Source organism: Sapajus apella, unplaced genomic scaffold (genome assembly GCF_009761245.1).
Source record: "Sapajus apella isolate SASKATOON/1434 unplaced genomic scaffold, GSC_monkey_1.0 scaffold2, whole genome shotgun sequence".
NCBI classification, from domain to species: Eukaryota; Metazoa; Chordata; class Mammalia; order Primates; family Cebidae; genus Sapajus; species Sapajus apella.
The window spans coordinates 41858241-41873438 of NW_022436942.1; the positions used below are offsets into that span (position 1 = coordinate 41858241).

General features: G+C 35.1%; 1 protein-coding gene across 7 annotated transcripts in view; it reads left to right on the forward strand.

Moving 5' to 3' along the window:
* Positions 1-15198, forward strand: part of TMTC2 (transmembrane O-mannosyltransferase targeting cadherins 2) — a 444929-nt gene that overhangs the window by 301141 nt on the left and 128590 nt on the right. For all 7 annotated transcript variants that reach the window (XR_004274687.1, XM_032296952.1, XM_032296962.1 and 4 more), the window contains one exon: positions 504-625. Coding sequence is in view for 6 of the 7 variants with exons in the window: in XM_032296952.1 (XP_032152843.1) it covers positions 504-625 (122 nt within the window). In the remaining variant the exon portion in view is untranslated. The remainder of the gene's footprint in view (positions 1-503; positions 626-15198) is intronic.

Here is a 15198-nt window from a genome sequence, read left to right on the forward strand (position 1 = left end):
ATCTACATATACTTTAACTCTTTCAATTATTCTTTCTCAAAAAGGTAAGTCCTTTGTGGACAGGATCTCACACTTTTTTCATATAGTTCCTTTATAAGGCTCTCCACTTAGTTATTCTCTAAATACTTGAATTTCTAAAGGAATAAGTGAATGTGAATAAGAAAGAACAAAAGAATAAACAACAAACATAGCTTTCAGAAAGAAAAAGAAATGATAACAAGGGACATATGTCTGGGAATCAGATGTTCTATGTTAAAAAATCAAAGCTTTACTACCTATTAAATTTTTGACTTGAGCCATTGTATTTCATTTTCCAAACACACGATTTTTCTTCTGTCAAATGGAAATCAGGATGACTTCTTCGGGAATCAGTTAAGAACATGAATGAAAGTATTTCCCGCAGCATTTGAAATTCTGTGCGCTATGATGATGACAATGCTGTTGCAAATATTGTGGGAAAACTGTATCCTCCCTTTGATCTTCATGATTAATTCTCTTTCCAGGTGAAGCATACATGCGTTTAAGCAAGCTCCCTGAAGCAGAACATTGGTACATGGAGTCACTGAGATCCAAGACTGACCACATCCCTGCTCATCTCACCTATGGGAAGCTGCTAGCTCTAACAGTGAGTAACTGCCTTCCTTGGTCTTTAAAACTTGGTTTTCTTGGCCAGGCGCGGTGGCTCTCACCTGTAATCTCAGCACTTTGGGAGGCCCAGGCGAGCGGATCACAAAGTCAGGAGTTCAAGACCAGCCTGGCCAACATGGTGAAACCCTGTCTCTACTAAAAATACAAAAAATACAAAAATTAGCCAGGCGTGGTGGCAGGTGCCTGTAGTCCCAACTACTGGGGAGGCTGAGGCAGGAGAATTGCTTGAGCCAGGGAGGTGGAGGTTGCAGTGAGCCAAGATTGTGACACCGCACTCCAGCCTGGGCAACAAAGTGAGACTCCATCTCAAAAATGATAATAATAATAATAAAGTAATTATAAAACTTGGTGTTCTCCATGCAGACTTGGATAGATGGGGTTCGAAGTACCATTTCACGGCCAGTTAACTCAGCTGGTAGGGATATAATTGTGATGATACTATGTAGAACCTGTACAGAAAATATAGAAAAATGTGTTACTTTCTCTATGACGTGTAGTCTAGACAAGTTGTGAGATGTCCGTATCTCACATCTTGGTCTAAAGAAGATGTGAGATGTCTGTATCATGCCTGTATCAAAACAGCTTCTGTATCTCATAAATATATACGTCTACTATGCGCCTATAAAAAATGTTTAAAAGAATTAAAAACATAAAACAAACAAACAAAAAAGATGTGAGATGCCATGATCCTCGAAGTTACTTAATGGAAAAATATAAATGGAGAATCTCAAATATGGAGTTACATAATGAATTTTTGTTCTAATAATGACATTTTCATAAATATTATGTTCTGCAAACCAGTGTTAGCCCCAAATTGGCTATAATTAGAACTAAATCTGATTCTTGTACATAGCCAACATTGTATAAAACTATATGTGCTGAAATTCCTTCCAATTGAAATCATTCTGTAAGAGAAGTAGAGCTATCCTATGGCCTCTCACTGTGTGACAGGCACCCTTGGAGGCCACCATTCCATGAAAGTGACATGAGTATGGAGCATTGGAAATTACTAGTATTACACCACTATGACCTATAAAAATGGTAATTTCATATATTTCAAAGTAATACTTATGTCTTTATTTTACACAATAGGGAATAGTTTAAAATTTTAAGTAACTTTTCTGAGCTCACATAGCCAGTAAGTGATAGAACTAGGCTTCAATCCTAGTCTGAATCAAATATCTGTTATTTTAGTTATAGTACCTAATCTCTCTCCAATATTAATAAAAATAAATGAATATTAGAAAAACATACAGCAAATGATGACGAAGGTGATTCCTAAGTGAATTCATAGAAAAGTATTTTTGTATTACTTCAAAAAATAATAACATTTTACTTTCCACAGAAGATGGTAGATAACACTTAAAATTGTCATGTATCCATTCTAAGATACCATGAAAATGGTCTTAAAGAAATCATATAACACTTTAGGAGGCTGAGGCAGACAGATCACCTGAGGTCAGGAGTTCGAGACCAGCCTGGCCAACATGGCGAAACTCTGTCTCTACAAAAGATACAAAAATTAGCCTGGTGTGGTAATGCATGCCTGTTACCCAGCTACTCAGGAGGCTGAGGCAGGAAAACCGCTTGAACCCGGGAGGCCAGTGTTGCAGTGAGCTGAGATCATGCCACTACACTCCAGCCTGGGCAACAGCGTAAGATTCCATCGCAAAAAAAAAAAAAAAAGGAAAGAAATCATATAGGTAGACTAAGTAACCAGAAAACTTCCCACTAAAAATACTTAGTTATACTTAGTAAAATATAACAGATATGTTTTAACACTAAACTGAGCTTGAATAGTAAGAGAAGTTCCTAGGAGCTAGAAATAAAGTGATAACTGAATACCAGAGAAGTGGACAGCAGGCTGGACCTGAAGCTCATTTGGGATTATTTACTGATCATGGAAACCAGTGAGAAGGTGGTTTTCGTTTGTTTGTTTTCATTATTTCTAGAATAGGAAACAACGTTTTGGGCCAATGGAAGGCCAGGAATTAATTGCCTAAATAAAGCAGGGAAATTCGTACCTGCAGTTGAAGGGACAACATAAGTTTGTCCACAGGTATAAGAAGGCAGCATGAATGTTTGCCTATCTCAGAATGGGATCTGGATGGAGAGTGAATAAAGTATCTGCTGGAAATTTGTTGCTACTGTGCTTCCTTTACCATGCTTTGGGTTTTGAATTTACCTACATGTCCCTGGAATTCCCAAGCCAGTAGATTAAATAAAATTTAGTCTACTAAAAACTTTTGCTGAAGAAGTTACTGGAGATGTTCTTCAAAAGAACATAAATCTAGAAGGAATGATAGAATGAGGTGAATAAAAAAATGTTGGGCAAAGAAATTGGAGATCATGTGGGGAAATCAGACAAAGTTTTTAATGAATAACATATTGAGGTAATAACTATACAGGAATAGTCAGAATAGGAAGAGAGATTTCAATGGATAAGAGATTACAGCTAATTTTTGAACTTAGAAAGCAGTTGCAAGCATTACAACTGACTTGTCTGAGAGAAGGAAATGAAAACCTAAATAAACTTTGGATAACAATGAAAAGAAATCTTATTTACACCAAAGAAACCTTGAGAAGCTTGAGACATGGAGGCAGCTGACACAGGAAAGGGTGAGTTAAGGGACATAAAACGGGGTAGCAAATTGCAGCCAATGAATGGAGTAGTCAGGTCTTTCCCCTTTGTCCACAAATGCCAGCAACTAGGCACCTGCCTTCAAGGTAAAGGAAAGGTGCCCTAAGAGGTAGAACAAGTAAATAAAGAGAAGTTCAGGATTCAGGAACAGTTTGCACAGTTGAAGGCAGAATGAGAAGAGGAGTGAAAAGAGGATTGATTGAGGGTCCTCCCATGGAGTATTCAGATCTTTAATGCCCCTCCCCTACCCTATGCGAAATACCAGCAACACAGGGTTTACTCTCTTTCCTCCAGCCCACCCTTTTTGCTTAGACCTTGCCTCTCAAGAAGTTGTTGAATTTTGATCTAGAGAAACTAACTCATAGCAAGGAATAGGTTTTCAAATACCTACATTTAGAGGTCCCCTGTAAATGACTGGCTCCCAAACCAGACGCAAGAGTGAATCTATTCCATCTAGAATGCCTATCTATGCCTTAGGAACTTGATTCAGCTTTTATTGATTAACTCATTCTTAAACATCAGTGGGTAACTAGGGTTTGTCACTCATATCAGGAAAGATACAAATGAAAAAGATTGGAACTAAAACAAGTTATTAGGAGAAGGAAGCCTAAGGAAGCAAAAGAAATATTTAAAGGAATAATAATCCTTAGAAAGAGATAGAAACATATAGCATTTTTTGAAGCAGGATGCCATGAAAAAAAGAAACCAAAAAAAAAAAAAAAAAAAAAAAAAACCATGGACGAGCTTTTAGAAAAATATGATATGAAAATGTTTATATCATCATTAAAAATATGGTAGCAACATGATTTTCATTTGGAGGAAAGAAGAATGAAGGTAATGAAAGCTTCTTATATGCGAACAAAAAGATGAGGATGCAAAAGAGGGAATTATGAAATAAATCAATATGGGGTCCAAATGGCAGAGAAAGTACAGAGGAAGGGAAAGAACCATAACTAAGAATTTAAGAGTACAGTTGCTATTTCTGCTATTTACAGATACTTCTAGTTTAATCACCTAGGAAAAGTTGTTTTACTCTATGAAAACCTTTTCCCATTTCTGTACTGATGATTCTGTGTGATGTATGATGATTCACACAACTCCATGTAAGCATTAAATTAATGTAGCTAAATTAGATTGATAAATGACCACCTTCAAAAAAAATCTCTAAAAGTTTCAGATGCCTGATTCACTGCCCCCCACCCAAAAAAAAAGTTAGAAGAGAAAAAAAAAAGTAAGCTTAAATTTCCATGAATCTATATATGCTTAGACCATAACACTGGATATAGAAACCATGTGACCTTTCTAAATAAAAAGTTTCAAGCCTGAATACTTAGGTTTCCTGTACCAAAAATATGATTTTAAAGGTTGTTTTATTCTTTTCAGATTTTTTTTTTTTTTTTTTTTTTGAGATTTAGAGGTTTTAATTTACCAAACCATATGGAAGGGAAGGAAAGACTCCTATACTACAATCCAAATTTTTAATCTCCCCCACCAAGACTTTTATAGTTTCCGACTTGCTGATTAGATGAAATATAAACCCCATTATGGAATGGCTTAAACTCACAGTGCCAAAACCCCACACCATCTTTAACAGTTTCTTTCTAAATTATGGCATTTGGCAAATTTCTGATCCCTATGGATAGCTTTTGTCTAATTTGGGGTTTCTTGGCCTGGTACAGCCCACTGGCTCAACACAGAATTTGCAAAGGTAGAAAATACCACACATTTTGACTTCTGAATGCTTTAGATGTATTATAAAATGGAATTGGCTGCTAGTCTCAAGAGAAGAGGAATAGAAATTAAGTGGTATTTTCACTCTTTCATCAAAACTGACCGAAGGCAAAATATGTAAAAATAAAATGCAACTATGTTAGACTTAGACTGTAGAGTAGAATTTTATATAAGAATTATATGTTTATAAGATACATTAGAACAAAATGTTGATTATTAGTACTTTTATTATAGTCAGAGGAATGATTCACTCGGTACATTTTTTTAAGTTTTTATTTAAGAACGTGTGTAATATTTACAGAATTTAGTAAAGTTCACAGGGATTTAAGGTTTCCCAAAATGCTTTGGAACATTCTATAGATCAAATCCTCTTTTATTTCTCTGCCAAAAATGTCCTTTCCTCTCTTTACCTGTTCAAATTTGATTTCCTCTCTGAAGTCTTGCCTGACTTTCTTAAGCAGTTTTTTATTGTTGTTGTTCTTTCTCTATACTTTGTTAGTACTGGATTCAGTATCTTCATCATAGGGCACTTCCAAATAGAATGACACATATGTATATGTTCTTTTGATACTAGAAAGGGGCAGAGAGTGAGTCTTTATTTCTTCAGTACCTGGCATTTCAATGTATTAGTTACTATCCCTGTACCCTTGTGCCTTTTCCTTTATAAATTATTTAAGAGCCGGGTACATGGCTTTTAAATACTTTTGTTTCCCCACCCTGGTACTCATTCCCTCATTAATCCCTTCAGTTGGTCAACACATATATTGAGATTTATTCCTTCAAGCTGGGCATTGCTTTAATCCTCAATGATCTGTGCTGAAAAAAAAATGAATGAGGGTGTCATGATTTTAGAGTAGACACAGAGTAATCTTTCAAAATCCTAGATGGGTAGGTGGACACAAGACTGATGTGCATCTCTTCAGTGCTTGTGCTTGACATGTGTTATTTAATAAAAGCTTGAAAGCAGCCCTTAGGGAGTATTATCCCCTCTTTCTAAATGAAGAATCTGAGCTGCAAAGGTTTGAGGAGCATCCTCATAAGTCATTTCGCTACTAAATAATAGAATTGAATATCACTTCAAGGTTTTCTGAATCACGTGTCATTAATTTTCTCTCCACTCATTAAATAATTTTAAGAATGGAGTTTTTCCCACTTCGTATATGTGATTAAACTGATTGGAGATCAGAAAAGTAACTCAACTACTTAGTTACTTAGTAAGTTACAACTTACATAGTTACTCAGTAACTACTTATCCCTTCATCCTCTTTTTCTAACTTATTTTTAGAAACGAACTTTGGATACTGGTTTAATTTGAGTGGTTAAACAGAATTTTATTATTAGGCATGATAGGTCATGAACATAAGACTTCAGTTTTAAGCTACTGACACTTTTAGATCCTACATTATACTTCTAATACAAAACTTTCAGGGTACCCTGAGGAATAGTTTTATGTTAGAGTCATTGTAGCCTCCATGTTTAAATATAGTTGGGCCCAAGTGACATCTTTTTTAAATACAGGGAAATTTCATACCAATGTCATGTCCAATTAAAATACTAAACACGGGATGAGTTTGAATTGCTCTGCTTAAAATTGTGATTTATTTCTTGTTTGAACTTTGTTACCTAGGGCAAATGCCATGAATTTAAAATTGGGCATGCATTAAGAGAGAAAGGAAGGAATAACATTTCCATCAATACAGTATTTCAGATGATTTTATAGTTGTTTCTAAAGTTGTGTGGGTTCTATAGCGGTGTGCACATGCTTACTTTGATTTTTTGTCTTCCTTTCTTTTTGTCCTTTTTACTTAAGCCAAATATTTTTCAGTTTTGTGAGCCAATAATATTAATATTTACTTAAATTGTGGTAAAAGTTACTTGGCTGTTAGCTTATTTTCCAGATTTAGGTTAGAAGGAGAGTAGGAAGTATATTGGAGACTCTGACAGTAATTCTTGATACAGAAAACCTTTTTTTTTGGCTACAGCATGAGAGCACTGAGCCAGACTTCTGTGACTAGCCAAAGTTAATTAGCCTGCATAAAACTCCAGTTGTGGAAGTACCAGAGGTTCCACAGAAAAGCCCCATACCCTAGGCTAAAATGGTGTCAGTGTAGTTTATCTCGAAATGCAATGCAGTGTGTTTCCATGGCTCTTTTGCTGTTATTATTTAGAGCTAAGACTTCTTGTTCATTCATTTGACCCTCTCCAGAGAAGAGCTACTTCCAGATTGGAAGCTGACCAACATTTGGGTTTTTGTTTGTTTGTTTATTATAATTACTGCACAGCCATGTTTAGATTGGAGCTAGATACGAACAAATGGTATTTTTTTCCTGTTAATCTGATTGAATAATTATTATAGATATATATAATTCAAGTTGCTAAATTTGTTCTATGAAAAAGGGAAGGTATAATATCACATATATCATGCTACTGAAATATTGGATGAAAATATAGAAGGAAGTTTAATCACTGCAATATTCAGCTAAGCCTTTATATGAAGTTGCTGTACCTAAACTTTATGACTTACTAGTCTGGACCTATAGAGTTATTGTATTATTTTTACTCTGAGGCGTAATGAATCTGATAGTTCCTTTTTTTAGTGTCTCCCTTCCACTCCAAATACGCGTTTGTTACCTAGTATCAGTCTTATTGTTATTATACTTGCTGTCACTGACACAGGAGTCTCCAAAATCTCTCAGGCTTCTATTCTACTTTTGTATGTCACTTAGTAGAAATCGTCATTAGAGCTATTTCTTTTGCCTGATATTCTCAGGAGTAATACAAATTAAAACACTCAAATTCTTTGGAATTAAAGGCTAGATGGGATCGTTTCAGCCATATCTACATATATGTGCTGCTTTGCTTGAAAAGTTCACTTTTTATTTATTTATTTAGAAATAAGATTAGTTGACCCTTGAATAATGCAAGTTTGAACTGTGCAGGTCCACTTATACACAGTTAGTTTTTCAATAAATACATTGGAAATTTTTTTTTTTGGAGATTTGCAACAATTTGAAAAACGTGCAGACAAACCTCATAGCCTAGATTTATTGAATATTTTTTAAAGTTAGATATGTCATAAATACATAAAATATGTGTTGATATTAGTCTATCATTTACTGCCATAAGATATATACAAGTATATTATAAAAAGTTAAAAATTATCAAAACTTATGCACACAAACACAGGCTATTAGTAGTTAAGTTTTGGGGGGAGTCAAAAGTTATATGTATATTTTCATCTGCATGAGGGTTGGCCCCTCTGACCACTACATTGTTCAAGGATAAATTGTATATTGCTTTTAAGGTACAGTGACTCTCTGAGGCTGGCATGCAGGTGGTAAAGGAATTTACCAAGACATTAATGAATTTAGAAAGTCAGATTTATTTAGAGAAATGGGAGATACCTTTCAGGAGAGCAAGAGCAAGACAATGGAAGGAAGGCTGTCTGCTGCCTGCAAAGAGGCAGGGGCTAGAGGGGAGTTTTACAAGGGTAAAACTTGATAGGATGCTTAGGTCCAGGAGGGCTGTGAGCAGGGTGCTTGTAATAGGATGCTTGGGTGCTAGTGAGCCTTTTGGAGTTGACCCCATTTCTCATATCATATGCTGCCCTTTCTACCCCTGCTTCTATTCCTGCTAGTTACGCCCATTTTTAATTTTTTATTAACTCCCCAGAGGTCCACACATTTATTTTATTTTATTTTATTTATTTATTTTGGAGACAAGGTCTAGCTCTGTCGCCCCAGGCTGGAGTGCAGTCTCACGATCTTGGTTCACTGCAACCTCCACCTGTCGAGTTCGAGCAATTCTTGTGCCTCAGCCTTCAGAGTAGCTGGGACTACAGGCGTCCACTATGACGCCCAGCTAATTTTAGTAGAGCCATGGTTCTGCCATGTTGGCCAGACTCGTCTCAAGTCATCTGCCCACCTTGGCCTCCCAAAGTGCTAGGATTACAACAGGCGTGAGCCACCATGCCCATCTCACACGTTTCATTATTGTTATTGTTATTTAAGAAAACCAAACTTGTCTGTTTGGTTTCTGTATTTGTCTATTGTCATCATTTAATGCAATTTGAATAGCCAGCTGGCTCAAGCCCTCATAATCCCTAGTACTCTGATATCCCATGTTAATGGAAGCATATAGATGGAAAAGTGGTATGCTTCTTAAATATAGCTTAGCTTTCTTAGATAACTCAAAAAAAAAAAAAAAAACAGTCTTTTGTAAAAACTTGCATTGGATACACATTTTGTTGAGCCTGAAGTGTGTCTCTTGCTAAGAAGCAGTGGAGACACAAAGACTTACAGCATTCCCTTGGTCTCCACGTATTTTATTTTAGTGAAATTCATAATAAAAGCTAGTCTACCATACTTATGACTGGTGGAAATCACTTTTGCTTCAGAAAAGACAATTATGTAGGTACATTCATTGTGTTTCCTTACCCTTTAATTTTTATCATAGGCACACAGGATCCCCATACCATTTGGAAAATTCCAACCCCTCCCCCAATTTCATAGCTTTAATTTGTTAAATAAGCCCTATTGATGGCTTTCAGCTTGTTATTCTTTCTGCCCTGTCATATTGGCTCTCCCATCATACAATAAAGCATAAAAACATTTTAACATGAGTTAAACTGTTTTTAATTCGTGCTTTATGTTTTCTTGGCTTGGTAATGTTTTTCTAATAATATATCAAGTAGAATATTTGCATATCACTCCTTATTAAAATAGCATCTGGTCTAAGCCTATGTTTACTCTTAGAAGTGATGATATAGACAATATACATTTTTAGAAACAAACATATTTCTTCTCAAGTGGTTGAACCAATGCTTTTACAAAAGGAAATTGTATTTTTTCCTTATGGCATTTGGATATGGAGATATATATACACACACATGCACACATACACGCATATACACACACGCACATAAATGATGCCATGTCTGTTCCAAGACGTGAAAGTCTTCATTTTTGCAGACTCATAAATAGGTTCAAAACCGACCTGGCCATGAACATGTTCACAAGTCCATAAAGTTTTTGTGATTGTCCCTTATGTTTACCTATATTACATTTGAGGCCCATGAAGCTCAGCATCCTGATGGATGAAGCCTGCAGAGCTTTAGATTGTGTCCTTAGTTTTTAAGTAAAATTATACTCACTTCAAACATAATTAATTCTACGTTCAGATTCACATTTTTCCCCAAGTCCTGAGTGTCTCATTCATTTCACGTATCACTTGATATATTAAATAAATCATCATCTGTTGTTTTTCTACCTTATGAAGAATTAAATATTACATATAAAGTGGCTTCTTTTCTGAGGTGGCTCCCTCCTGTTTTCTCAAAGCAGTACTATTTAAATTGCCCTGTTTGTTTCTGAGACAGGGTCTTGCTCTGTCACTCAAGCTGGAGTGTGGTGATGCACACCTCCTGGGCTCAAGCCATCCTCCTTCCTTGGATCCCCCAAGGAACTGCTATTACAGTTGTGAGCCACCACACCTGCCCTTTAAAATTGCTTGTTAGCTTTTTGGCTATTACACTAAAATATACATATGATGGTATTTCATGTATGTAAATGCCTGACTTCAAAATTTATAAAAACATTTTAGAAAGAAATCGTCATTCAGCTTTTAAATTTTTCTTCTAAGAAAGTTCTGAAAGGAAAATGTATTTTCTGTGTATATTTTTAAATGAAAATAATTTTAACATATCAACTGGTGAAAAGGATTTATGTATTTGTATATGTGATAGAAAATAGTGATAGTGGAGTTTAAAGCTGAATTTTTAATTTAAATATGATAGATATAGTTTTCCTCAAATGTGACGTTTTGAAGGAACCATTATGATACTCCACATTGAAAGGGGTGAGGGTGAAGGACATGGGAGACCTGAGTGAAGTGGCTTGACCTTTATCTGGTAAACATTTAAGTGGTAGAATGTTGGGTTGGAGCCAGAGCACCTGAGCACTTACCTGCCTAGTAATTGATTTCTTCTCATAATGGAAGGCTTAATTCTTTCAAAAGGCTTAAAATTGCAGGCTCTCATTTCTATGACATAATTGAGGCTCTTTGTCAAAAGGGACAGGATGAGGTACATTCTTGAGCATATACTGTAATTCAGTCTGTGTGGTAATAACAATACTTTAGGTGGAGAACCTCAATATGCAGAATGACTCATGTATAAGTAGGACTGTCTGGTCAGTTTGACATTAGCTGTATGGCGTAGAGTTTACAGTGGGCACTGACTATTGTATAAAGCCATATATAATGATGTCATATAGTGGAGAAATACGTAGTCTGGTTTTTAGATGTAACATCACCAAGAAATTTTTTGCCTCTGAAAAACGAACCCTGAAGATACATCATCTGTTTTTATATTTCTCATCTTTTGAGATGAAATAGCAATAGCTAGCAGAGGAATAGACTTTCTGTCTGCTTGAATCAGAAATATACTCACTTAAAGCAGAAAATTACGTGATCAGAAGCCTATGGCCTTATGGCCTTATGTTGTAAGATTTCCTCGTATACCTCAAAGAGGTTACATCAGCAGAAGTAAAGGATTAAGTTGAAATCTATTGCTTTGGCTCAAGATGATTTCCTGAGGGTGTCTGTCTTCCCCTTTTCTACCTAGGGTACACATTTGCCAGAGGTGGTAATCATCTCCTCCACTCTATCTCTGCTGATATGGAAGAGGACTCTTCCATCTTGACTCCTGCACCATCTTAACACTCCTCTCTCTCTCTCTCTCTCTCCCTGTATATGTGTGTATATATATACATATATATATATATATATATATATATATATATATATATGTATATATACACACACATATATATACACACATATATATAGTTATGAGTATGTATGTATGGGTATGTAGTTTAGGCATATATAACTGTATTTATGCCTTTATACATTTGCCTTGACTGTGTGTGTGTGTGTGTGTGTGTGTGTGTGTGTGTGTGTGTATGTAGAGAGAGAAGTATATCTATTTATATATAGTTGTATATGCCTATATTTTATATATGCCTATATAGTTATATGTAGATACATAGCCTATTTATATAGGAATATATAGCTGTATTTATGCCTTTATACATTTACCTTGACTGTGTGTGTGCGTGTGTATACATATAGAGAGAAGTATAACATATATTTTTATATATAGTTATATATGCCTGTAACTTATGCCTTTAAACATTTGCTTTGACTGTAAACATTAGCAAAGCTGACTCAACAAGTAATGCTACACAGCAAGGACTGGTTTTATATAAGAATAAAATGAAGAATTTCAAATATGCTGAAATTTAAGAATGCCAAGAAGATTTTACTACTGCCATTATTTTACTATTGCCATCATTGCTTTGATATGAATTATCAAAGCAATATTCCTAAAATGTACAAAATACATTTCCAAATGTATTCCACATAAGTATAATACTTCTAGATGTCCTTTGGGAAAAAATCCAGTTGTCAAATTAGTGTGAGAAAAGATATAGACTATATTTCATTCTTAAAATATGTATACATAGTATTTGTTAAAGACTCTGAAAGTCTTCTTTGTATTTAAAGCCCTATTTAGCTTATTCATCATATGGAACAGTTTTTTTTCAAGTTGAAACCATTTATCCCAAGAAAGCAGTGTTCTGCCAAATGTACTTTGGAGAATTTTATAAGATACCAAACTGAAAGGGAGCAGACATGCAGAATACAAAAGTTTAAGAAATAAATATAGGTGAAAGAAACCAGTATTTACCTGGTAAACCGGTAGACCTTGAGTTGTAGACAGAACACCAACACCAAATTGCTTACTCAGTAATTTGTTTCTGTCAAGTGTGTAGTTGGTATTTAGCATTGAAAAATTTACTAAAAATGAGTGCAATTCATTGCCTTCTCTGTGATTGGTATGATGGGCGGACAGAGATAATAGAACAGTTCCAGGAAATCAGTATGGAGATGCCAACAAGGTCAACATTTTGAAAGAGAAGGATTTATTATTAACATCGGGGCTGTAGCTATGCTGAAAATAGCCATTTGTCTAGATGAATCCAAAAGAAAAGAGTTGAACTACCAGTTGACAATGTTATAATGCATTTAAAAGAATGTATATGAAATATTCAGAATCCTAGTTAAAAAAAAAAAAAGCTTTGTTTTCATGCTCACAAAACTTCAGCCATAAGTTTGAAAGAGGAAATTGACTTTATTAATTTGTGAACAGCATTTGGTGATTGTAATATTTAAAACCTTTTCCTCACATATCTCTGGCAAATGTTGTTACTTATAACATTTATAAATATCCTATACAGAATAATAGATCAGAGGAAGCAGTTATGATTTTGAGATTTTTCCTTTAATTGGAATGATCTCACCCTCCACATTTAGCAGTTTGAGTCATAATCTTTTTTTAAGTTTTATCTTATGAATTTATTTGTGTTGCAAACTATTCCAACATGAAAAAAAAATTTATGAGGCACCTATGTATTTTTAGATAAAATAAAGGCTATAATTTTGTGGCATTTCTGTTAGATTTTTAATGCAATTAATTTTTAATAACATCATTATTTTAGAATAGCTTGATCACAAAATTGAAGTTAGTATAGAGTTCTCATATGCCCACACTCAGTTAGTATGATACAGTTGTCACAATTAATGAGCCAATATAGATACATTGTTATTAACTAAAGTCCATATTTTATCCAGATTTCTTCAGTTTTTCTTTACTGTCCTTTTGCTGTTCCAGGATCCCATTTAGGAAACCACGTTCCATTTAGTTGTCATGTCTCCTTAGGCTCCTCTTGCTGTGACATTTTCTCAGTCTTCCTTGTATTTTGATGACCTTAACAATTTTAAGTAGTAAAGGTCATATATTTTGTAGTATGTTCCTCAATTGGTATTTGGCTGATGTTTCATTGTGATTAGACTTGGATTATGGGGTTTGGGAGGAAGACCATCAAAGGTGAATTGTCATCCTCATCCTATCAAGGGTATCTATTAGCAGTGTGACTTATTGCTGTTTATCTAACCTTGATCACCTGGCTTGAAGTAGTTTTTGTCAGATTTCCCTATTGTAAAGACACTCTGTATTAGTTCGCTTTCATGCTGCTGATGAAGGCGTTCCTGAGACTGGGCAACTTAACAGAAGAAAGAGATTGAGCCATAAATTATTTGCCAAGGCTGATATCAAGAAAAGTATTCTTTAGATTTTCTTCTAGGATTTTTATCATTTGAGATCTTACATTTGAGTCTTTACCTTGAGTTAATTTTTATATGGGAGAAATGACATCGGTAGTTTGATAGGCATAGCATTGAATCTGTAAAATGCTTTGGACAGCGTGACTATTTTAATGATGTTGATCTTCCAATACATGAGCATGGGATGTTTTTCCATTTCTTTTTGTAGTCTCCGAGTTCTTTCAGGGGTATTTTTTAATTCTCCTTGTAAAGATGGTCATCCTTCTTATTTAGCTGTATTCCTAGTGTGTGTGCATGTGTGTGTGTGTGTGTGTGTGTGTGTGTGTGTGTGTGTTGTAAATGAGATGGCATTCTTCATTTGGATCTCAGCTTGAATGTGATTGGTGTATAGAAGTGCTACTGATTTTCATATCATGAAACATTACTTAGGTTGTTCGTCAGCTCTAGGAGCCCTACAGTGGAGTCCGTGACCTTTTCTAGGTAAAGAATCATATCCTCAGTGAAGAGAGGTAGCTTGAGCTATTTTCCTTTTGAGTGCCTTTTGTTTTTTTCTCTTACCTAATGACTCTGGCTAGGACTTACTCTACTATGTTGAATAGTCGTGCTGACTGTGGGTATCCCTGTTTTGTTCTGGTTCTCAAGGGGAATGCTTCCAGCTTTTGCCCATTCAGTATGATCTTGGCTATGGGTTTGTCATAGATGACTGTCACTGATATTTTCAGGTATGTTCTTTCAATGCCATATTTAGTCAGCGTTTTTATCATAAAGGGTTGTTGGAGTTTATTGAAGATTTTTTATATGCATTAAGATGATTATATGGTTTTTGTTTTTAATTCTGATTATGTGTGAACTGCATTTATTGACTTGCATATGTTGCGTCAACCTTGCAACCCAGGAATGAAATATATACTTTATCGTTGTGAATTAACTTTGAGATGTGCTACTGCATTTGGTTGGCTAGTATCCTGTCGAGCATTATTGGCCTGAAGTTT